Here is a 26,449-nt window from a genome sequence, read left to right as displayed (position 1 = left end):
CATCCGATAGAAGTTTAATATCCAATATATACAAAGAATTCAAGAAGTTAGACTCCAGAGAACCAAATAACTCTATTAAACAGTGAGGTACAGAGATAAACAAAAAATTCTCTACTGAGGAATACCAAATGGCTGAGAAGCACCTAAAGAAATGTTCAACATCCTTAACCATCAGGGAAATACAAATCAAAACAACCCTGAGATACCACCTCACACCACTCAGAATGGCTAAAATTAAAAATTTCGGTTACATCAAATGCTGGCGACAATGTGGAGAAAGAGGAACACTCTTCCATTGTTGGTGGGATTGCAAGCTGGTATAGCCACTCTGGAGGTCAGTCTGGTGGTTCCTCGGAAAATTGGACATAGTATTACCTGAGGACCCAGCTAGATGCTCCAACATGTAATAAGGACTGATGCTCCACTATGTTCATAGCAGCCATGTTTATAATAGCCAGAAGCTGGGAAGAACTCAGATGTCCCTTAACAGCAGAATGGATACAGAAAATGTGGTACATTTACACAATGGAGTACTACTCAGCTATTAAAAAGAATGAATTTATGAAATTCCTAGGCAAATGGATGGACCTGGAGGGCATCATCCTGAGTGAGGTAACCCAATCACAAAGGAACTCGAACAATATGTACTCACTGATAAGTGGATATTATCCCAAAAGAAGCTTGGAATACCCAAGATACAATTCACAGACCATATGAAGCCCAAGAAGAAGGAAGATCAAAGTGGCGATGGTTCAGTGCTTCTTAGCAAGGAGAACAAAATCCTCACAGAAGGAAATATGGAAACAAACTGTGGCACAGACACTGAAGGAAAGACTATCCTGAGACTACCACAACTGGGGATCCATCCCATATACAGTTGTCAAACCAGGACACTATTGTGGATTCTGGGAAGTGATTGATGACAGAAGCCTGATATGGCTCTCTTCTGAGAGGCTCTGCCAGAGCCTGACAAATACAGAGGCAGATGCTTGCAGCCAACCTTTGGACTGAGCGCAGGGTCCTGAATGGAAGAGTTGGAGAAGGGGCTGAGGAGCTGAGGGGGTTTGCATCCCCCTGAAAGGAACATCAGTGTCAACAGGTCAGACCCCCAGGTGCTCCTGAGGACTAGACCACCAACTAAAGAGTACACATGGAACGACCCATGGCTCTGGCTGCATATGTGGCAGAAGATGCCCTTGTTGGACATCAGTGGGAGGAGAGGCCCTTGGGCCTGAGAGTGCTTGATGTCCCAGGGTAGGGGAATGCCACAGCAGGAAGACAGAGGTCCATGGGTGGGTAGGGGAGCACCCTCATAGATGCAGGTGGACGGGGGATGGGATAGGGGTTTTCCAAAGGGAAGACCTGGAAAGGGGAAAGCATTTGAAATGTAAATAAAGAAAATATATAATTAAAAAGAAAAAATAAGAAAAAAGTAAAGCGTATGTTTGAATATGTATTCTTCATTCACTATTGACTAAATACATGCTGTCAGCCATTCCATTTGTTATTGAGTTATAACTATGAATTCAAAATATAGTTAATGTTAAAATGGAGTTTGTGTTCTAGTAGAAGCAGATGTCAAATAATTGTACTGATACACACACACTCACACACTCACAGTTTCTTCCTCTGTCTCTCTCTGTTTTCTTTTTGATTCATACTTTACCTTCCTCCCCTCTGTCTTTGCTCCCTCCCTCCCTCCTTTCTTACAGGGTTTCATGTATCCCAGACTGGCTGTGGATTCTATGTAACCAAAGATGACTTTTTAAAAACACTTACTTGTTTGCTTAATTTTTTATTTGTGGGTGCATCCATTGGTGCGTCTGGGAAGATCCAAGATAACTTGCAGAGGTTAATAGTTCTCTTTTTTTTGTAATTTTTAAAGATGTTTTCTTCATTTACATTTCCAATGCTATCCTCAAAATCCCCTATACTCTCCCCCCCCCCGCCCTGCTCCCCAACCCACCCCCTCCCACTTCTTGGCCCTCGCGTTCCCCTGTACTGGGGCATATAATCTTCACAATACCAAGGCGCCTCTCCTCCCAGTGATGGCCGACTAGGCCATCCTCTGCTACAAATGCAGCTAGAGACATGAGCTCTGGTGGCACTTGTTAGTTCATATTTCTCTTTTATCTCTGTGGATTCCAGAGATAAAACCTACTTCATGAACCTTGGTTGCAGGCCTCTTTACCTGATGCTAGCTAGCACTGTATATGTAGTTTCTGACTGAAATACATACTCTCAATGAAAGGAATCATGATATATGAGAGCAAACAGATAAGAGGCCTTTGATTATCAGGTAAACTTACTAGATATGGAAAAAAGTGAATACAGGGAGATAAGTTAGGAGGTTATTGCAATGGTTTCGTGTCTTTTTAGGAGGTAAGAATTAATGATAACTTGGATTATAGTAGTGATTAGAAATGGAAAGAATTTGAGAGATTCAAAAGATTTTTCAGGTAAAATAGATTCAATTTAGAACACAGCTTCACATTATTTTTATCAGAAGTTCTCGGAAGTGGGTATTTGCAATGTTTGCATGCATTTCCTAGATTTTTATATAATTCTGCATTACTAAATTTTGGTTATAACTAAATGGGCAGTGAATAAAGGTGTTTGTTGCCAAACCTGAGAACCTTATTTCATTTCCATGAACATGCTTGGAAGAAAGAATTGTTGAAATTTTCATCTTTTGACTAACACATGCATGCTTTTTCTTGCATGCACCAACACACACACACACACACACAGAGAGAGAGAGAGAGAGAGAGAGAGAGAGAGAGAGAGAGAGAGAAAGAGAGAGAGAAATTTGTGAGTGAGTGAATGAATGAATGAATGAATGAATATACTATAATTTCATTATAATGTAGGGAAAAGTGTTTACATTTGAAATGGCATTACTTACTGCTTTGTTTTTCTCTCTTTCAACAGTTAAAGGATGTTGATACTAGAAAAATCATCAAAGCCATGCTTTCTTATGTGTGGCCTGAAGATAGGCCAGATCTACGAGCCAGAGTTGCCATCTCCCTGGGATTTTTGGGTGGTGCAAAGGTAAGGATATGTTTTGTTAAAAGATACTGTAACTTTTTCTAGTGATCAGCTCTGGATTAGTTTAAGCAAGTTACTTTCAATGGAACATGGTCAACTTTGAGGACTTTCATTGCTTTACATAACTATTTCATTCATTGAGCAAAAATTGTATGATAAAAGGTGATTTCTGAATCAAAATCTGATAGTCATAACTTAATGGAATTCATTCTTAAAACAAATATATAAGATGTAGAAACATTGTCTGTAAGAAAGCCTATTGAATTTTATAAAAGAAGTTCCTCGGAGTCTTGTTAGAGATTATTTCTGATAAATTGAAAAGGAGAAGACAAAGCACATCTGTAGCCATAAGTGCCAAATAAGAGCTTGAATTCAAGGGAGAAAGGAAAAGGAAGACCCGCAAAGCCTGAGTGCTTTCAGTGCACTGAGTGTAGAGATATTTTAGAGACCCCCCTCAGTTTTAAATTCATGTGTCCTATTATTTGATCATTCTTTCCCCTGCCCTGAAATATACTGAGAATCTATACAAAATCCTGTTTTGTTATTCACTGTATAGTATTCAAATGAAAAAGTTAAAAGAGTCATACAATCTGAAGAGAAACCAGAGTATAGATATTCAAATGTAAGTGAGGTATGTAGATAAGGCATATTTATTCCCTCAAATCTTACAGGGGCAAGGTAATGTTATTTTATTACTGTGAGACAGATGGGTCATAAATGATTTAAAGAAGTACCATTCTACTGTTGTGGGGTTTTAGAGGAACGATAGAAACAGCTACCATGGTGAGGAGTGAGGCTTTTGTAGTGGAAATGACATCTTTTAGAGTCCTGTATAAGTTACTTGTTAGAAAAGTAGCAATAATTTGGACAGTGGCCAAATGAGAACATATAGTATGTGTGAGAAGTGCATAATCCATCTTGGATCCATTGAAAGAGTAGTGCTTCCAAGGAGTTAAAAGGAAATTTAGAGAGATTGTGTGTGTGTGTGTGTGTGTGTGTGTGTGTGTGTGTTCACCATACTAATGTGTTTAATAAGTTAGCCTGGCTCTGTTGTAGAAGATGGATTAAAGTAGCACCAGATCTAGTCTAGGGATACCAGCCATCCATTTCATGCTTTCATATGGCAAGTATTTTCAACTAGTTATGAAACTAGTAGTAATCTAGGTAATGAGTAACAGCAGACTGTACTGAAGTCATGGTAGAAAAATGGTTACGAGAGGGAAAGATGCCAGAAATCTTGTTAGAATTAAGACATAGCAACAGCTGACACCATTGCATACACTAGCAAGATTTTGCTGAAAGGACCCAGATGTAGCTGTCTCTTGTGAGACTATGCTGGGGCCTAGCAAACACAGAAGTGGATGTTCACAGTCAGCTATTGGATGGATCACAGGGCCCCCAATGGAGGAGCTAGAGAAAGTACCCAAGGAGCTAAAGAGATCTGCAACCCTATTGGAGGAACAACATTATGAACTAACCAGTACCCCAGAGCTGTTGACTCTAGCTGCATATGTATCAAAAGATGGCCTAGTCGGCCATCACTGGAAAGAGAGGCCCATTGGTCTTGCAAACTTTATATGCCCCAGTACAGGGGAATGCCAGGGCCAAGAAGTGGGAGTGGGGGAGTGGGTGGGGAGCATGTGGGGGACTTTTGGGATAGCATCAGAAATGTAAATGAAATAAATAGCAACAGATTGGTTATTAGGAATAAAAGTCCAAAGTGATGTCAGGAATGCAGTAATGATACTGCTTTCACCACAAGTAGGTAGTAAGTCAGCTCTGGTTTGTATGATGGAAATAGCACTTTTGGACATGTTGAGATGCTAGCACATCTAGGTAGAGAGCAGTGCATTCAGGGATATACCTGCAGGGCAAGCTCAGAGACAGCCCAGGGTTGGAGAAACAAAGAGATGATAGTGGAAAGATTACAGATTTAGAAAATTGCCAAAGACATGAACAGGACAACTGAGGACAGAACCTTTGTTCTATACAGAAGTAAGCAGAAAGATAAAGTAAAGCCATAGCCAGACTCTTCGTTTTCACATCTTTCTCAACTGTGGGCTCTCTGTTGAGGACCCTGCCACTTAATCTGACCCCTTCCTCAAGCAATTGAGCAACAGATCAGTAGTCCATAACTCACTGTATTTGTTTAAGCTGAATAAAGAACAGTATTAGAAATTAAGTTCTCTAGTGAATTGGTCTTTATTTCTTTCTTAGCTAAGTGTACATCCCTTGTTAATAAGTAAAAGGCAGGTGGTTTTCTGGACTTTCTTATGAATTGAAGAGGGCAGGTTAGAACATGACTAATTAGTCTAGCTAAAGGGAGGAGCCTTCAGTAATGACAGTTACATTAGGATTTATTTTTAGTGAATTCCAGACCTTCAGAAATACAGATTTCTGTTGCTTGGTGACAGGTCAATATCAAGGTGTGAAATTTAGCTAAGCTAACATCGTTGATGATTAAAATATTTTTAGAACACTAATATTTGATTCTTTAGCCAACGAACTCATAGAATGAAAATTGCTGTTCCAAATTCTTGCAAGGTAATAAGAAGGAAACCAAAATGTATAGAGAAACTCTTGTAAAACTATATTTTACTTCTCTTAGATCTAGAAAAGGAAGAGGTGAATGGAAATTATGAGTGCCTATAGAAAATAGCATATGGAAAATAATTTTTTAAAACTGAAAATAGGTTCTTTTCTCATACAAAATATCCCAACCAGTTTTCCCTCTCTCCACTCCTCCCAGCTCCTCCCCACTCACCCCTTCAGATTCGCTCCACTTACATTTCTATTCAGAAAAGAACAGTCCTCCAGTAAACAACAGTCAAACAAGATACAATAAGACAAGGCAAGAGCCCTCCTATTCAGGCTAGACAAAGCAACACAATAGGAGGAAATGTCCCAAGAGGAGCCAAAAGAGTCAGACACATGCTTCCACTGTAAGGAGTCCCACAAGAACACCAAGCTACACAACCAGAGCTTATATGTAGAAGACCTAGCTCAGACCCAGATGGGCTCCCTGATTGTCTCTTCAGTTTCTGTGAACCCTTCTTAAGTGATTTTGTTGGCTGTGTTCTTGTTGTGTCCTTTATCCCCTCTGATTCCTATAGTGTTTCCTCTCCCTTTTTGACTGGGTACCTGAGCTCTTCCCTTCCTCCCTCTTTTCCTCCCTCCTTCCTGCCCCCTTTCTCCCTATCTCCCTCTCTCCTCTCTTCTTTCTCTGCATGTCTGGCTGTCTCTGCATCCACTCCCATATGCTGCTGGAGGAAGCCTCTCTGATGATGATAGGAAAAGTCACCCATGTATGAGTATTTTCAGTGACCTCTCTATATTCAGTGAGCTGAGTAGAAGTTGTCCTCAGCAATTGGGCCCCTGCTGTCAATTTTTAGAGAACAACTTTGGCCTAGCATCATCCTGGGATATTTAGAGATCTTCATAGGAACCCCTTAGCCAACAATTCAACCAAATGTAACCTAGTCCCACCACTGGACTTTGTAGCCTTGCCTAGCTACAAAAAAATGGCTACTTCAGACTGTATCCTCTATTACTTCTCACTAGGGTCACCCTCATAGATTCTAAGAAGTTCCTATTGTACTGTTTCCACAATACCATCAAATACCACCAATTCCAGCTGTCTCCACACTTTCTCTCCATCCCCTCACCTGATCCCTTCCCCTTCTGTTTCTACCCAGCCCTAGTCCACTCTTAATCTCTTTCCCTTCCCAGGGACATCAGTGCACTCCCCCCCCCAGAGCCCTCTCTTTACCTATCCTCTCTGGGTATATGGATTATACATGATTATCATTTACTTAACAGCTAGCATCCACTTATAAGTGAACGCATAGCATTGTCTTTCTGGGTCTGAGTTACCTCACTCAGGATGATATTTTCTAGTTCCATACATTTGCCTGCTAATTTCATAGTGTCATTGTTTTTGTTTTTTTTTTTTTAGATTTATTTATTTATTTATTTATTATAAGTACACTGTAGCTGTCTTCAGACACACCAGAAGAGGGAGTCAGATCTCGTTACGGATGGTTGTGAGCCACCATGTGGTTGCTGGGATTTGAACTCTTCAGAAGAGCAGTCGGGTGCTCTTACCCACTGAGCCATCTCACCAGCCCAGTGTCATTGTTTTTAATAGCTGAGTAATATTCCATTGTATAAATAACACATTTTCTGTATCCATTCTTCCAATGAGAACATCTAGGTTATCTCCAGTTTCTGGCTATTATGAATAAGGCTGCTATGAACATAGTTGAGCAAGTGTTCTTGTAGAATAGTGGAACATCTTTTGGGTATATGCCTAGGCATGGTATATCTGGATCTTAAGGTAGATTGATTCCCAATACTCTGAGAAACCACTGTATTGATTTCTATAGTGGGTGTATATGTTTGCACTTCCACCAGCAACAGTTCGTCTTGCTCCATATCCTTGTCAGCATGTGCTGTCATTTGAAAAAAATATATAGTAGTATCATGATCTTTCTAAACAACATTTTCTAGTTTCTAAAAGTTATCAATGTTCCAAATCTTTAAAAAAAATAAATGATAATTGTTTTCCTTCTTACTTGTACAGTTGTTTTGTAGTTGATTTGCAAAGATGGATTGTTTTGTTTTATCCCATTATTATTTTTCTTCAAAACTGAATTCATATTTTGACTTATGAATACTTTATACTGATGTAGACTGTATATATTATATGCTAGTTTTTTCTTTCTTTTTTTTTTTTTTTTTCAAGACAGGGTTTCTCTGTATAGCCCTGGCTGTCCTGGAGAAATCCGCCTGCCTCTGCCTCCCGAGTGCTGGGATTAAAGGTGTGCGCCACCACCGCCCAGTGCTAGTTTTTTCTAACCTCCTTATAATCTACGTTTTTTAGTGTTAGGTTCATATTCTCAGTTTGAATTGAATACCATCCAGATTAGATCTTTTATAATATATGCTTTGAATTATATAAATTCCTCTGTATTATTTCTCTGTGTCCTACAAATAATGATAAATTATAAATTCTATTTTATTGTTTTGTTTTGGGATTTTTGAGACACGATTTCATGTAGCTCAGGTTGACCTCCAATACTCAAGGTAGCCAAGGCCGGCCTTGAACTTCTGATCTCCCTGTTTTTACTTTCCAAGTGTTGGGATCCTAGCTGTGTGCCTTAGCACTGAGTTTCTTCAGTACTAAGGATGGAGCTCAAGCCTTTCTATATGCTAGACAAGCACTCTACCCACCAAGCTTTATCTCCAGCCTGTAACTTTATTTTGTATAATTCAAAATACTTTAAAGGTTTTCTGGAAACTTTTTTAACCTATGTGCTATTAGAAGTGTGTTGGTTAATCTGAAATATGCTAGCTATCATTTTGATACTGATATCTAAATTTAATTTTGTTGTTATCTAAGAACAAATGATATGTATTCCATATATATATATATATATATATGTGTGTGTGTGTGTGTGTGTGTGTGTGTGTGTGTGTGTGTGTATGTATGTATATATATATTCCTTTTATATATATGTATATTCCTTTTATTTATATATATATACATATATATATATTCCTTTTATATATATATATTCCTTTTAACTTGTTAGAATTTATTTTGGGCCTAGAATGTACTTTATTTTGATAAATGATTTTTGTAAACTTGAGAAGAATATGTGTTCTGCTATTGTTGGATGGAGTATTAATATTTTATATATCATTGATTGATAATGTTTACTTCAACCATATCCTTAATTATTTTCTGTCTGTTACTTCTAGTAATTAGTAATGAAGTGGTTTTGGAAGTCTCCAACGATAACAGAAGATTCTTCTATTTATGTATTTATTTATCTATCATCTATCAGTCAGTCAGTCAATCAATCAATCAATCAATCAATCCATCCATCCATCCAATTTTACCTCAGACATTTTGGCTTTTTTTTTAATTGTTGTTGTTAAGTGTCTCCACATTACTATTGCTATAATCTTTAGAATTGGTCATTTCAGCACTTGGGAGGCAGAGGCAGGCGGATTTCTGAGTTCGAGGCCAGCCTGGTCTACAAAGTGAGTTCCAGAACAGCCAGGGCTATACAGAGAAACCCTGTCTCGAAAAAACAAAAAAAACAAAAAAAAAAAAGAATTGATCATTTCATTATGACAGTGACCCTCTTTATTTCTGTTATATTTTTGATATAAAAATTGCCTTTTAAGATGAATAAAATCATTTCAGCTTTTCAAATTAATTTTGATTAATATTACTATGGTATGTATTCCTTTATTTTCTTTGCATACATTCTGTGCTTTACTTAATGTAAAGCTGTGTCAGGATGCTTGTTATTTAGCTCATTTACATTTCCAATGCTATACCAAAAGTCCCCCATACCCACCCACCCCCAATCCCCTACCCACCCACTCCCCCTTTTTGGCCCTGGCATTCCCCTGCAGATTTGTGTGAATTCCCCACATGGGTACTGGGAACAGAATTCAGGGCTTCTATAAGAGTCACAAGTGCTCCATCTCTCCTTTTAAAATGGGTTCTCAAAGATGAAGTCTGTTCAGCTGTAATCCCTTACTACTCTTAAGGAGCTCTATTGATGAGGTTATAAGTGGTTTAAAGAAAACACTTCTATAATCCCATGATCAGGTCTTAGATTTGGAATGAGTCTCTGACCCTTTGATGTAACCTTTACAATTTCTTCTCAGCTTTCACCTCTGCAATTAGCTTAGAGAAGCTGGAGAGGTAGAGTGGCTATCTCCCTTCTTCAGGGTTTAGTATATATTTACAAAACTCAAGTCAATCAGTCTTTAGTCAAATAATTTCCCCCGAGGAAAAACTTTGTTTAATGAGAACCCAATACTCTGGACATATTTCAGAACTTTTACTTTTCCTCCTCATCCTACTCTAAATAATGAGGGTATTTTTTTTTCATCTTGTAAAGCTTGGGTGTTGAAGGCTTGTTTCCCAGCCCATGGCATCACATGAAGATGATTTTAAAGAGGTAGGGTTTATTTGGAAATCTTATGGCCATATGAGGGCTGAAGATTTTGGTCCCTCTTCCTTTTCCCTGCTCCACTCTCCCTTTCTTCCCTGGCCTTCAATGAGTTGAGCGGGTTATTCCTCTGTGTACACCTACCATGATGTACTTACTATCACAGGCCAAAATCCGGTGGTGCCAAACAACCATAAATGGAAAGCTCCAAGACTGTGAGCCAAAATAGACATTTTCTCTAATTGAGTCAATCACCCACAGTCCATAGAAATATGACTTACAAGTCTCATCCCTAGGAGTCTCATCTCTTAGTCTAGCCGTCCCTATCTCCAACAATTATACTTTAAGTTTACCTGTGGATTTTTTTTTGTTGTTGTTATATAGTTGCTTCCTTAAAGTTATGATTTTGTATGCACATCTGTCTGTCTCTTAAGTTTTGGGGTGATAGATTGCCCTTTGTTCTCAATTCTCTGTTAGACCTAATAAAAGTTATGGCTATTTGGTCTAACTTTCATAATTGTGAGTATAAGAGTGATTTCTGTATTCTTTATATATTAAACAGGAAACTAGAGTCCTACCTATGACAGGATGGTTTATATTAGTAGTTAATCCAAATGCTAATGTTGCTTCAAACAAATTAATGAATGAAGTAAAAACTTCATTTAATTTTTTTTGGGGGGGAGGGGGTTTCGAGACAGTGTTTCTCTGTTTAGCCCTGGCTGTCCTGGAACTCACTTTGTAGACCAGGCTGGCCTCGAACTCAGAAACTTGCCTGCCTCTGCCTCCCGAGTGCTGGGATTAAAGGCATGTGCCACCACGCCCGGCTTCATATAACTTTTATAAGATGCTTACATTGTGAGGTTTTTGTTAAATATCAGTCTGATATACTCCTAAATTTTTGTATCCTAGATGACTTATATAAGAAAATATATTTACTAGATTTGATTATTAGAAGTAAGGATATATGAGCTAATTGCTTTCCCATGTCCTTTAATTTGTTTTTGGTTCTGTGCTCTAGCTATGAAATCAAATAAATGATTTTCTTGTGGCTATTTTGACTCAAAGAATTTTGACTTGTCTGTAGCATGTTTTTGGTATCTGTTATTTGACAACAAAAAGCAGATACTTTGTGGGTTTTTTACTATTGTATGTTTAATACTTTCTTGATCAAACTCTTATGTTAAGTAAAACATTGAGCTAATTTCTTACAAATATAATGTTTCACTTTCATATAGAGATCTGTTGTATATGTTACTCATGCAAATCATTTGTACATCACCTTCTCAAAGTCCATATTCAAATATGTTTCAACAGTCTGATTCAGTAGGTTGTTTACTGTTCTAGTTACTCTTTAATATGCAAAGTAAACCTTTTAAAACATTTTTCATTTATTTATTTGATTGTACATATACATCTTTGTGCATATATGTGCATACCTGTGACATCAGAGTACAACCTGCTGGAGTACAACTCTACTTCTATTGTGTGAGTCCCAAGGATTGAAGTAATATTACCAACCTAGGTGCCAAACACCTGTCCACTAATTCATCTTGTCAATCCCCCAATGTAAAATGCCAGTGTGCTGGCTAGCTTTATATTCTATTTGATACAAGCAGCAAGAGTTATCTGAGAAGAGAGTACCTTCAATTGAGAGTACCTCAATTGAGAAAATGCCTCCTTAAGAATGGGTCATATACACACCTATAGGGTCCTTTTAAAGTTAGTGATTGATGGGGAAAGAGGACCCAGCCCATTGTGGCTAGTGCTGCCCTTGAGCTGCTGGTCTTGGGCTCTATAAGAAAGCAGGGTGAGCAAGCCATGAAGAGCAAGACAGTAAGCATCACTCCTCAGTGGTCTCCACATCAGCTCCCGCCTCCAGGTTCTTGTCCTATCTGATTTCAGTGATGAACTGTGATATGGAAGTTTTAATGAAAGTCTTTCCTCCTCAAGTTGCTTTAGGTCACATTGTGTTTTTATCATAACAATAGTATAGTAACCCTTACTAAGACATTAAGCTAGAAGAATTGTATTTGTATGATGGAAATCTTTATTTTTCACATTTATTTTATTGAGAATTTTATATATGAGTACTGTATTTACATCATTTCCATTCAACAGTTTCTCCACTACAACTCTTCCTGAGTGCTCAGTAGTCCCTTTCAGCTTCATATCTTCTCTAATGATTATTGTTACATATGCATGCACACTCACATGGGTATGTCTGTATATATAAGTAAAGCTTGGTGCTTCTGTTTAATGTTGCTTATATGGACATGTGTTTGAAGCGAATCGCTTGAGATTACATAACCTATCAGGGCTCATTCCCAGGGAAGACTGATTCTTCTTCTCGTAAGCAGCCATTAATTGCCTGTAGCTCTTCATCTAAGAGATAGAATTCTTTCAAGATATTTGCTTTATTTCTCAAACCTAATTTTAGTAGTTAATTACTTACTTTAGAAAACATAAAAGATTTTATATCTGTGCTTCGCAAATCATTTTGTTTTTGTTTTATATTTGCCTTGGTTTTTCCCTTTAATATGAATAAAGACTTCAGTTGTGTAAAGGTCCTACAAGTACCTGATAGTCATTACAAAGTGATGACTTTCTCTCTCTCTCTCTCTCTCTCTCTCTCTTTTTTTAATTGTTTTGTCCTGCTAATCAAATATCCCTGTAGTGTTGTGAGTCTTTATTTTTCTTTTTTCCCCCTCCTTTTGTGACTAGAGAGGCAGTTAACAAAGGAACAAAATTCTCTTTCACTTTTTCAGATATTCATTTTTCTTGGCAGCAGTACTTTCATTGCCCTTAGTTAACAGAGGCCACAGTGAACAAAATTAATTATCTAAGACTTCAGATATTGAAGAGTCTGAAAGAATCAGGTTCCTCACATGACATAGTTATGATTAGAAAAAGGAAAGTCATAATTAACTGGCTTTGAAGGACTAAGCAAACTGACTTTATTAGCTAGTAACTTTGGTGTCATATACATACAACATATATTTGGCTGTTTTTTATGGTACCTTTGTCCAGTTTCTGTTGCTACAGTAGAGTATCATCGACGAGGCAGTTTGATACCCAGTGTTGTGGCACTTGTCTTTATCCCAGCATTAGAGAGGCAGAGACAGGTGGATCTCTGTGAGTTTGAGGCCAGCCTGCTCTACATTGTGAGTTCCAGGTCAGCTATAACCATATAGAGAGAGGGGAGAAAGAATAACATTTTATTTGAGACCATGGTTCTGAAGGCTTGGAAGTCCAAAAGCATAGAGCTAGCATCTAGTTAGCTTCTGGCAGTGGCGTCATGCTACATCAACTCTAGTAGATACAAGGGAAGACAAATGCATGTGTATAGAACAGTCACTAGCAGTTGCCTTACTTTATAGGAAACCTATTACAGCTCCACAGTAGCTGCCTCCAGAGTTCCATAAGCAAATTCCCACATGGCTTTTGTTAGAGAGATGGGCTATCTTAGTCACTAGTCTACTGCTGTGAAGAGACACCAATCCAGCTCTTATTTAAAAAAAAACATAATTAGGGGCTTGTTTATAGTTTCAGAGGTTTGACCCTTTACCATAATGATAAGGATCATGTCACAATGCAGGAAATACATAATGATCTGTAGGCAAAGAGAAAGATTCTGAATTTGGTATAGGATTTTGAAACCTTTAAAGCCCACTCCCATGTGACATACTTCCTCCAACAAGGCCACACCTCCTAATCCTGGTGATTAAATATTCAAATAATGAGCCCGTGGGTGCCATTCTTACTCCAACTACTACATTCCCCATAGGTTTGTAGTCATATCATAATGCAAAATATATTTAGTCCAACTTCAAAACGCCTCCTAGTTTTTCACACACTTAGCACTGTTTAAAAGTCACACTGGACCACCAAACAGACAGCATACACCAGCTGATATGAGACCCCCCAACACACATACAGTAGAGGACTGCCAGGTCTGTGTTCATTCAGATATGATGCACCTAACCCTCAAGAGACTAGAGGCCTCAGGGAGTTTAGAGGTCAGGTGGGGTGGGGGTGGGGCATCCATGTGGAGACAGGGTGGGGAAGAGGTGTGAGATGGGGAGGAGGAGCAGATGAAGGGTGGATGGGGGAGAATGGAATATGGAATGTAAATAATAAATTAAAAATTAAATTAAATTAAAAACAAAAAAGTCAAAAGTTCAAAGTCTCTTCTGAGATTCATGTACTGTCTTAACAGTAACCCCCTATAAAATCAAAAGCAAAAAGAAAATCACATACTTCCAAAATAAAATGGCACAAAATATGCATTACAGTCCTAAAAGGGAGGGAATGAAGCATAGTGAGGAAATACTGGCCCAAAGCAGGACAAACTCCCAAATTCTGCATCTCCATGTGTGATATCAAACACTCTTCAGCTCTCCAACACCTTTCAGTGTTGTTGACTACAACACACTTCTTTCTCTTGGGCTGGTTCCAAATCTAATCTGCAGTTTTGCTCGGTAGACATCCCACAACTCTGACATCTCAAGCATCTTGGGATTTCCAAACAATCTAGGCATCACCGCTTTACAAAGTGTCCTCTCTGGGCTTCCATGAAGGGACAACTCTGACACGAGCCTTCATTCGCTTTCCTTAGCCACTGAGGGAGATTTTACAACCCTTTTCTTGTATTCTTGGCTCTAAAGCTGGAACTATGTGACCAAAGCTGCCAAGTTCTGCTGCTTGCTGTAGCTGGAATTTGACCCCCTAATTCAATTATATTTGCATCAGCTTTCTGTTTTTGTTGGTTTTCTTAATTGATAGCGCTTTCCTTTTTAATTCATTTTTATAAGCTGGAAGCTTACCTATGTGAGGTTTTGCCCTGAGGCCACCACTCCCTTTATTCCATTTAAACATTTTATTTCCCTGAGCACTGGACGTGGCTCCAACATTATATTTCCTGGTGCTCCGTCTTTCTTCAATCTGTACATTTTGCATTTATCCTACTCAGCTTACTCTTTTTCATTATATATCTGCATAAGGGTGACTACCAATAACAAAGGCACTCTATCAGCACTGGGCTGTCTTGAAATCTCTGCCCATACCACTAATCCAAAAGCCTTCAATTTAGCTTCAGGCAGATTTTTTTTAGGGCAACAAAACAAACAAGGTCTTCAACAAAACAACCAAAGTCTTCACCACAATCTCACAAGAATGATCTCTAGGCCACTTAACAGTATTCTTCCCCTCTGAAGTCCCTTGGTCTGGGTCCCCACAATTCAAATCTCCCTTAGCACTGCCTTCCATGTGCCTACTAAGATGGCCCTTTAAGCCCCTCTTAAAGTGTACAACTGCTTTTCTCATCCAAATTCCCAAAGTCTTCCATATTCTTCCAACAAACAGCATGGCCAGAGCTATCACAGCAATCAATACCTTGTTCCCTGGTACCAACTTCTGTCTTAGTCACGATTCTACTACTGTGAAGAGACACAATGACCAAGGCAGCTCTTATTTTTAAAATGCATTTAGTTGAGTACTTGCTTGCCATTTTAGTAGCTGAGAGATATGTCCTTTTCCATTTTAACCCATACCATATTACTTTAATTTTATCTTTTCCTTAAATCTGTTCTCTAAGTAACTAGTATCCCCAATTTTATACTTTGGCGTTAGAAATTAAGTAAATTCATTTATTTTGTTTGTTTGTGATGGAGTATCACTATTGTAGCCCAGGCTGGTTTCAAACCTGTGATCCCACTGACCAATTCCCCAAGTACTAAGATTACAGATATGATCTACCCTGCCCATATGAGTTCAGTTTCCTACAGATATAGCAGTCTCTGGAAATTCAAGACTAATAGCAGATTTAAATTTTTGTCTAGGGCTGGTGAGATGGCTCAGTGGATAAGAGCACTGACTGCTCTTCCAAAGGTCCTGAGTTCAAATCCCAGCAACCACATGGTGGCTCACAACCACCCATAATGAGATCTGACGCCCTCTTCTGGTGTCTGAAGACAGCTTCAGTGTACTTATATATAACAATACGTAAACATCTAAAGAAAACTTTAAAAAAAATTTTGTCTAAGAGAGGAAACAGTTTTATAAGGCTAAGTCCTTTTATTTGTCTTATATTAAGTTACTGCACATTATAGTTACGGATTAAATGGGTCTTTTCACATATTTAAATCTAGTAAAAATAATCAGTTTATTTTTTTGAGGAAGGAAATAGAGACATAGGAAGCCAGGTCTGCTGTGACTTATGACAGAACAGTTGTTATTATACATCTCTGGTTTTGAACACATGTGCATGTGCATACACACACACACACACATGGGCACTCACACACGGGCACTCACACACAGGTACTCACACATGTATACACTGTCAATCAGGATGCAAAAAAATGCCATTGCCTTCAAAAATCTCCCTTATGTTACCTTATTCTAGAACCCTAACAGCTGGAAAACATTAATTTGTCCTTTCGTTATAATTTTTCCCATTTTTAGTGTACCATATTTTTTAGTCCATTTTATATTGGTATAACAAAATACCCAAAGCTGATATTTCGGAAAGAAAAGATTATTTATTTAGCTCAGTGTTTTGGAGGTTGAAGAGCAGAGTGCTAACATCTTGTATTCTAAGCCCAGCTCTATTAGCAACATGGTAAATAGCCTATTAGCAGAAACAAAAGAGATGTAGAAAGGAGAGATGACATGGAACCAGGAATATTCAGGGGATAGGCTCACTCTTTCAAAACAAAACAAAGGCAAGTTGTATTATTCTTTGAGAAATTTATGCAATATTTTTTGGGTTTTTATTTTCTTTTATCATTATTACTTTGAAGTTATAATGTAATTACAACGTTTTTCCTTTTGCTTTCCTTTCTCCAAATGTCCCCATATACCCCTCCTCACTCCTTCAAAATTCATGGTCTCTTTTTCACTAATTGTTATTACATGCATATGTATTTCTGAATATAATCTGTGCAATCTGTATGTTATTTATATGTATATTTTCAAAGCTGGCCATTTCTCTCTTCCTCAGTATCTCTTTTTTTCCCTCTAATCATCCCTTTTTTCTTGTTTTATGACCTATCTCTGTACTCACGTGCATAAATATTAAAAGCTACAATTCAGCTGTGAATTGTACTATTTGTGAACGTGTGCTATTTGCCTTTCTGAGCCTGGGTTAAGTCACTTACTAAATTAATTTCTGGATCTTTCCACTTAACTACAATTTTCATAATGTAATTTTTCTTTGCTGCTGAGTAAAATTCTATTATATAACATTTCATTATCCATTCATCTGTGATAAACATCTAGGCTAATTCCATTTCCTTGCTATTGTGAATAGAGCAGCAGTAAATATGTGTGTATACGTTTATTTGTGGTAGGATTCTTTTGTGTATATACCTGGGAGTGCTACAGCTGGTTCCTATGGTAGTCCTGTTTTTATATATATATGCTTCATGCTTATTTTCAGAATGGCTCTACCAGTTGACACACCCAGCTGTGAATAAAGATTCTTTTCCCCACATCTTCGCTAGCATATGTTGTCATTTGTTTTCTAATTATTAGTTCTACTCTTTCCTCCTTGCTTGAGGCAGTCACCCTGGTTTGCTGCTGTGCTGTGTGATTTTGCCCACCAAGCCATCATTTATTTTCTTGTTGATACACATTCTGAATGGAATGAGATGGAATCTCAACATAGCTTTAATTTGCATTTCCCAGATAAGTAAGGATGTTAAACTGTTCTTAATATGTTTATTGTATCCATTATTTTGAGAACTGTCTGGTCATTTCATTAACACATTTATCAATTGTACTTGGGTGTATGTGTTGGTATTTAATTTTATACTTATAATAATCTAGATATTAAAATTCTATCAGAAGTGTCTTTTGAGAACTGTTTATTTCATTAACCTGTTAATGGACTGGTCTTTGGATTTTGGTGTGTATGTGTTTAGTTTTGTAGTTATTGATGTATGATGTACTCTTTCTTTGTTCTATATAATATTTAGTAATGTTTCAACTGTGGTATGCCTTAGGAAGTTTCTGTTCTGATCTTTTCTGTTTTGTGTTCTGTTTGCTTCTTAGATCTGTATGCATATGTTTCTCCTTAATTTGGGGGAGGTTTTCTTCCATAATTGTGCTGAGAATCTGGTTTATGTCATTGACCTGGTTCTGTTCTCTCTTCGATGCTTATAATTCAAAGATTTGATATTTGTATGGTCTCAAATTTCATGCCTATTCCTTTCATCTGTTAACTTTTTAAATAGTCTTTGTATTTGTGATCAATTTTTTTTTTATTTTACCTTCAAGCCCTGATATTCTATCTTCTACTTAATCCTTTCTACTTGTAAACTTAACGCCCCGAGTTTTTTACCTGAGTTACTGAGTTTTTTAAAATTCATTTCATTTTTAACTTGTGTTCTTTTCCACATTTCTCTTTATTGAATTGAGTTTTGAGAACAGGATCAGAGGAGAGTACATGCAAAGATGCACAAAGAGTTCTGTGGTGCTTGAGTAATTCTTGACCTTGAATGTGGTAGTGTTTATTTGAATCTAGGTGTGAGATGCATAGAAACACATACATCATACTCACATATTGGTGAATTCGGGTTACATATGTTAAAAAGCAAAATGAGTTCTATATTTTCCTTCAATAGTAATGCACCAATGTTAAATTCCTGGTTTTGATACAGAACTGGAGGGATATTAGGTATCATAGTAGTTGCTGTTTGTAGGGTAGATAGATTTTAGTCAACTCTCTTCCTATGAGGATATGATTATTTGAAATAAAATGTTTCAATGGGCCGGATGGTGGTAGCGCACGCCTTTAATCCCAGCACTTGGGAGGCAGAGGCAGGCGGATTTCTGAGTTTGAGGCCTGGTCTACAAAGTGAGTTCCAGGAGAGCCAGAGCTACACAGAGAAACCGTGTCTCGAAAAACCAAAAAAAAAAAAAGTTTCAGTGGTTTACATTTGTCTGGATGGTTTAATTTCTAGTTGTGCTGAAGGTGGAATAATACGGAAAGCCATTTGCCACATGTTGCCTCTACTGTATCACAAGGCCAGGAAACCAGCACAAACATACCCTATGAAAGATACATACAATAAATATCTACATGGAAGATAACCTCTCCTACTTTATTAGTATTTAAGTACACATATTTCTTTGCTTTTTGAGAGTATTTTTATGGGAAACTTAACAGTCTTCAGTTTTATTTAGTTTTAGTGCTTGTTCTATGCTATGTGCTATGCTTTTTCTGCCAATAACAACCCAGGACAAATAACATCTACATGTTCTGTGTACTTACGGAAATGTGCTCCCCAAATTGACCAAACCTAAAAAACAGCTTCAAGAAAGTAAAATAGTAGAATTTGAATATGTTAAATTCTGTCATTAGTCACTGGAGCTGTGGCAAAGGTATAATAAGCTGTGTATTAGGAGAATTGCATGGTTGTTTTAACTATCACCTCTCTTTCTACTCAAAATAAATGTATTGGAATGCAGATGAAGAAATTATACTTCATTATATGGAAAATCTGGAATCATCTCAAATTTATTTAAATTACTCATGATACAATTTACAATGGCTTCAATATAGTGAATTTAAAAACACTAATTTTAAGTTACAAAAGAAGTTAAATGTATAAGCCTTGTCTTGTAAGCAGCTGATATAGGTGTACCATACTGGAAATTTTTCTGACCTCACCTCTCATGTCATTAAACCTCATAACATCTGCCTTTCCTCAGATATTGTATATACCACGCACATGCATAATAAAAGTTCATAAGTATATCATGAGCGTGATAATATTGAAGTATAAACTATAAAATGTTCTGCAAGTTCTAAGAAAGTGTTATGAATGATAAAAGATTCGGATTGATTGAGCTTTGGAAAGTGAAAAAATTGTGCGCAAGAGTGGATAATTAGAAACCTTAAAAATTCAAGCCTGGTACCATAGAACAGTAGTACATAGTTCATTGAAATCTTGATCAGTAAGATTTACATAGGTTCTATTAGGAAATAGTTAATTCTTTTTTTGTTTTTTTTTTTGTTGTTGTTGTTGTTGTTTTGTTTTTGTCTGTTTGTTTTTGAGACAGGGTTTCTCTGTGTAGCCCTGGCTGTCCTGGAACTCACTCTGTAGACCAGGCTGGCCTCTAACTCAGAAATCCACCTGCCTCTTCCTCCCGAGTGCTGGGATTAAAGGCATGTGCCACCACACCCGGCTCGAAATAGTTAATTTTTATGTTTAACAAGAGAGTAGCATAGCAATAAAGCAGGTGGTATATTTCCAGTGTGTTTAATAGGCCATATTCATTGTTTGTATTTTTTAAGTCTGTAATTTAACCTTTTCAAAAGTACTTTGATAGTCTGATAAATTTGCTGGACCTAAATGTTGCTTTCTGTATTAGAACTCTTTTTAGTATATTCTAAAAGAAACAGAGGGCAAATCAAACCATTTGATGCTTGTTTTCTATGATAGTAGAACAAAGACTATTGTGAGCTAAACAGATCTGGCAGTGGTATTTTTCCCCAATAGTGAATCAATCACAGACAGTTATCATGTTTTAGCTTTTATGATCCTCTTTGGTATATAATTTCAACTTCAAATTGTCTGGTAAAAAAAATCATGTTGAAATATTTATCCCTTTCTTTATGCAAAACATTAAACTCTATAGGGGTAGGACAAAAAAAGAGTAGTATGATCTAAACCCTCAAGGATATAATTAAAAAGAAAAATATATACATAAATAACTATAATATAAAATATAGGTTGTAAATTAATATTAGCATGGCAGTGTGTCATAGGAATCCTGAAATAGCAGAGCTCCCAGTGCCAAAGATTTTTATCTTTATAAATTAGAAAAATCATTTCAATTCCAGCAAATGTATTCCAGTAAACATTACCAAAAATAATAATTTAAGGAAAATATTTGTACTTTTATAATAAATGTTTTATGTATGATGGGTAATTGATGTTTTTTATATTTTTAGGCCATGAATATTGTGGTTCCTTTCATGTTTAAATATGCTGTAGACAGCCTCAACCAGATGTCGGGAAACATGCTGAACCTGAGTGATGCACCAAATACAGTTGCAACCATGGCAACAGCAGTTCTGATTGGCTGTATGTGTGATTCTTTAATCTGTCTACAGGTGTTGACTTTCTTCAAGAAGGTTTCATCATATTTGAGCAGATGACCTTTTAACTACAAATACAACTTAGCATTTTGGATTTTTATTATTTTATGTGAGATTTTTTTGATCTGTTTTCAAAAATTCATTGTATGCTATGCTTTGCAAAACTTCCGTGATATGGCAGCATTTTCCATGTTTGAGAAAAGGATAATATAAAGCAAGACATTAAATGCATTGCCACCACCTTCACTAGACTTTTTATAAGATAACTCTCTTAAGAAACCCAGTTCTTTTCTCACTGTTAATATTGAATGAAAGTAGCTAATTAATGATCTATGAACATTCGTGCTTTGTTAAAATATACTCAGTGACCATGACAAACAAATACAATTCGAAAATAATAGAATGTTCTGTCAAATGTACTGGGGCCCCATATATTTGAAAGGACATTTTATAATACTTCATAGCAGAAGCGGGGGCTTGCTAAAAGCACTTGACTCTTCAGCATCTAAGCCTTTCACATTTGTTATTTGAGAGAATTGAATTAGATATTGTGCACTTACCCACAATGAGGCCATCTGGGCTATTTCTACATTAAAAGTATTTTAATTGGAAAAAAAATCTTTCAGCATCTGAAATCTAGGGTCAAATAACATGGAAAGGGATTCACGATGATGAAAAGGTTAGTATTCATTAGAGTAGATGAGTTCTAGGCTTCTTTTAGTGTAAATATTCTGTGTTATATTTATTTATTGGATGAACCGTTCATTGTACAAAGATTTCCTGCAGCCTTGTCACTTACACTACTATGATTCTAAAATTTCTGTCCCCCCGCCCCTTTTTCTTTTGTTATGTTAGATGGTGTATCAAGAGCCGGAGCTGCCTTTTTCAATGAAGTTCGAAATGCAGTATTTGGCAAAGTAGCACAAAATTCAATACGAAGAATAGCCAAAAATGTATTTCTCCATCTCCACAACTTGGATCTGGGTTTCCATCTGAGCAGACAGACAGGAGCTTTATCTAAGGCTATTGACAGAGGAACAAGGGGCATTAGTTTTGTCCTCAGTGCGTTAGTATTTAATCTTCTCCCTATTGTGTTTGAGATGATGCTTGTCAGTAGTGTTTTGGTAAGTAATACAGTTTTCATAGTAAGCTTTTATCTTATAGTCTTATTAATAGCAAGTGAATATTTGAAACTGTTATGCTTCTGCGTACCATGATGCCAGAAAGATTTTGTAGTTTGTTTCATTATTTTGCCACAAGCGTCAAAGGACTGTCTACATTCTCTGTTAATCTTTTAGACACCTAGATCATTGATTAGTGCTTCTAATGTTTTTTTTTTCCTCCCAAGAATTTTGTATGTTGCATATTGGATTGATGTGCTCAGAATTTACATTTCAATTTATGGATCCTAACATGTTAAAACAATGTAATCTTTTACTTAATTCCTCTTTAGGCTTAAACTGTTTCAGTGTTAGAATTTGATGGTATAATTGTGGCGGTACCATTTGACTTTCTTTTCTTGTTAACTTGAGTGATTGTCTAAGGTATTTGATTATTGATTAAGGTAACTGGTAAGCATCATAGTTTTTATAAATATCCTTTGACTGAAATTTGCTGCTGTGATGCTTTAAAGTGGGAACATCAACTTTTAAACAAATTGATTCGTTTTATTGTTTTTAAAACAATAATTATAAGAAAAGGAATGCTTTGTATTATCTGAAGAAGTGCATAGTATTTTAAATAACACTTTCAATGAAAGCAATAATATTCTCTACAGGCTTTCCATTTTGCTAAGTTTTAGACTTAAATGAAACTGCTATATCCAGTTATAATTTTGGTTCAAAATATAATTAACCATGATTCATAATCATATTTTACTAAAATAACTATTTTTGCATTTTTATTTTACATGATAGAAAATGTTGCTAGAGTTTTTTACATACATGATAAATCTCTCACTTTTCTTATTTATTGGTAAATGATGAAAGTGAAAGATAATTTAACCCCTTCTTGTTATTTCTCTTGACTTCTTTTTCAGTATTACAAATGTGGTGCCCAGTTTGCATTGGTAACCCTAGGAACACTTGGTGCATATACAGCATTCACAGTTGCAGTTACACGGTGGAGGTATGCTATTCCCCAGAGGCTAGTCAAGAATGCAGAAATTAGTTACACTATAGCATATGTTTCATGCTGCGTAAATCTTTGTCTTACAGAACTAGATTTAGAATAGAAATGAACAAAGCAGATAACGATGCAGGTAATGCTGCTATCGACTCACTGCTGAATTATGAAACTGTGAAGGTAAGCTGTTTAAGTATCCGGTTGTCTGACTTTCACACCAAGATTTAGTGGTCGCCATAAGGATATCAGATTAGAATAGGATCTCTAGGTATGATGAAATATATTTTTCTTTTGTTTAGGAATGTTCTGTCTTTCCTCTTCAGTTTTTATTTGGAAATATCAGAATTTTACCTTCTGAGTTAGTTATTAAATGGTCATAAATATGATTAGCATCCTGATTACAAATGAATATTAGCTAATTAAGCTGATATACAAGTTCTTTTATCCTTCAGAGTGCCTAGTATAGTGTTTTCCCTCAATTATTTCATTCATTTTTACATTCATTAGCTGAGTAATTGCTGAATTCCTCTCATGCAAAAAGCACTATGCTAAGTGCTATAATGGGAAAAGGTAGTAAAAGTAGACCACAATGTCATTCTTGACTTCCCGTGATGTCATAGTATGCTAGAAAAGCAAAGTAAGTATTCAGATGACGACGCATCAAAAAGGCATGATATGGTGAGGGCAGTGGCAACTGGGAATTCCAGGCATCGGGATGAGGATTTGTGAAGGAAATGTCACAAATAGAAAGCATGTTTAAATAATAAGTTTTAGGTTCCAATTGATTAGCTAGGTTCTAAATGGTTATTGAATTTTGAATGTAATCCTTTATTTGAAAACTTTCAGAAATACTATAATCTAATATTGAAAATATATATATACATATACATACAGATAGTCATATATATATATATTTCTGTTTTTATTTTTAACAATTTCATACATGCATATAATGTATTTTTATTTTATTTACCTCCCCCACCCGACTTCTCTTCTCATCCCCTTCCCACTCCTGCTGACCCATTTTTTTCTTCAAAGTTCAATTTTATAAAGGATCTGTAATAAAGTTTATCTATATATCAAATGTAACAAAATTTATACTAGTTACATAAAAGAGTATTTATTCGGATTCATCCATAGTTACTATTTTTATATATTTGTAGTATTTTAATAATGAAAAATATGAAGCACAAAGATATGATGGATTCCTGAAGACATATGAGACTGCTTCATTGAAAAGTACCTCTACTCTGGCAATGCTGAATTTTGGCCAAAATGCTATTTTCAGTGTCGGATTAACAGCTATAATGGTGCTTGCCAGTCAGGGAATTGTGGCAGGTAATGGGTCTATGGGTATCACATTTAGAGAATATTATAAATGGGTTAATGGAAGGAATAAATGTTTTGTGTTAATTGTAAAGTGTGTTCAACACAATATTTAGCCATTTTAGAGTGTTTTTCTTTTCCTATCAGAATGTATTTTATTGATAATTCTTTTATTTCCTTTTGGTTAACACTGACTTACTCATTGAAAGTAAGAATTCTAGTTACACATTTTATGGCTCTGTAACCTGATGCTTTAGGAGAAACATTTTTTTAAAAATTAACCATGTAATTTTATGATACTTTTAAAAATGTTTTTATTAATTTGAGATAGCAATCTTTTTAGTATCTAATGTTTTTAATTTTTCTTATAGACCTGGAAAGTAATGGCATTAATTTACTGTTTAGTTCAAAGGACTTGTTTTATAATAATTACCAGCATCTTTCTTGTAGTTTTTTCATTTACAATTAATATCTGGTGTGACATTAATATCATTATTTTTGGTCATGAGAGCCATTCACTCCAAATTTTAATATATGCTCTTTTACAAATTTTCTTTTGCATACTGTACAAGAAGTGTTTACTTATGCCTTAGAGGAAAAACAGAAATATTTTTAACCTTCTACTTCTACCATTACTTAAATCATTCTTTTTGTATATTAAATATAGCATATAGGTATGCTTTTCCCTTTCCATACAATGTACACCAAGTTCCTGCCATACTTATTTCATGCATTCATAAACTGTACAATTTGTGTCAGTTTAAATGTTTCTGATTATGTATACTTAGAACTATTTGTCATACAAATTGGCTCTAAAACTGTGTCCTAAGCTAGGAACATTTATATCATGTCTTTCTTCTTCTGATTGTAAACTAAGGTGCCCTTACTGTTGGAGATCTAGTGATGGTGAATGGACTGCTTTTTCAACTGTCATTACCCCTTAACTTCCTGGGAACTGTATATAGAGAGACAAGACAAGCACTCATAGATATGAACACCTTGTTTACTCTGCTCAAGGTAGACACACGGATTAAAGTAAGTAATGCATATTCAGATGCCTTTTCAAAAAAACATCAACGCTGTGTCGTGAACATTGGGTTGTTCAGGAACAGCTGTTCTCAACCTGTGGCCGTGACCCATTTAGGAGATCGCAGACCAGATGTCCTACATGTCAGATACACACTAGTAGCAAAATTACAGTTATTAAGTACTAACAAAATAATGTTATGGTTGGGGGTCACCACAACATGAGGAACTGTATTAAAGGGTCACAGCATTAGGAAGGTTGAGAACTACTGTTCTAGAAGAATATTTTTGTATCACTATGTTAGACAAACAAGTTCTTTTCTATCATTTCTTCCCCAACTCCTCACCAAGAAAATGTTCCTAGCAATTGAAATATATAGGAATTTCTTATCCACATATTTGTATGCAGTGAGGAATGAAAAAAGAATATGGAAGTGGCCTTATTCCATTTACATAAATCTCCTTTCCCACAATTTTCCTTTTCTGACTGTTAATTAAAAACTTTGTATACAGAGCTTACTCTAAGTAGTATATTAAGTTGTTTTTTGTTTTTTCTTCCCTGCTAGGACAAAGTGATGGCACCTCCCCTTCAAATAACACCACAGACAGCCACGGTGGCCTTTGATAATGTGCATTTTGAATACATCGAAGGACAGAAAGTCCTTAATGGAGTATCTTTTGAAGTCCCTGCAGGAAAGAAAGTGGCCATTGTAGGAGGTAGTGGGTCAGGGTGGGTAATTTAGTTATTTATAAAATTCTACATTATTGATGTGTAATTCTGGATGTGAATTTTTATCATAGGGAAATAATTAAGTGTAGTTAAATGGAGCTTCCCTAATGACAA

At 36.3% G+C, this 26,449-nt stretch overlaps 1 protein-coding gene across 1 annotated transcript in view; it reads left to right on the top strand.

Annotated features, from left to right (window-relative positions):
- The window catches only part of Abcb7 (ATP-binding cassette, sub-family B (MDR/TAP), member 7), a 133,282-nt gene that overhangs the window by 87,462 nt on the left and 19,371 nt on the right, over positions 1 to 26,449 (top strand). Inside the window, exons 4-11 of the mRNA NM_009592.1 lie at positions 2,932 to 3,051; positions 20,983 to 21,115; positions 21,985 to 22,253; positions 23,168 to 23,256; positions 23,346 to 23,433; positions 24,417 to 24,591; positions 25,457 to 25,614; positions 26,172 to 26,335. Coding sequence (NP_033722.1) covers positions 2,932 to 3,051; positions 20,983 to 21,115; positions 21,985 to 22,253; positions 23,168 to 23,256; positions 23,346 to 23,433; positions 24,417 to 24,591; positions 25,457 to 25,614; positions 26,172 to 26,335 — 1,196 coding nt within the window. The remainder of the gene's footprint in view (positions 1 to 2,931; positions 3,052 to 20,982; positions 21,116 to 21,984; positions 22,254 to 23,167; positions 23,257 to 23,345; positions 23,434 to 24,416; positions 24,592 to 25,456; positions 25,615 to 26,171; positions 26,336 to 26,449) is intronic.

This window comes from Mus musculus, chromosome X (assembly GCF_000001635.26).
Source record: "Mus musculus strain C57BL/6J chromosome X, GRCm38.p6 C57BL/6J".
Classification (NCBI taxonomy): domain Eukaryota; kingdom Metazoa; phylum Chordata; class Mammalia; order Rodentia; family Muridae; genus Mus; species Mus musculus.
Note: the sequence above shows the minus strand (reverse complement) of the source record. Positions and strands in the feature narration are given on the sequence as shown.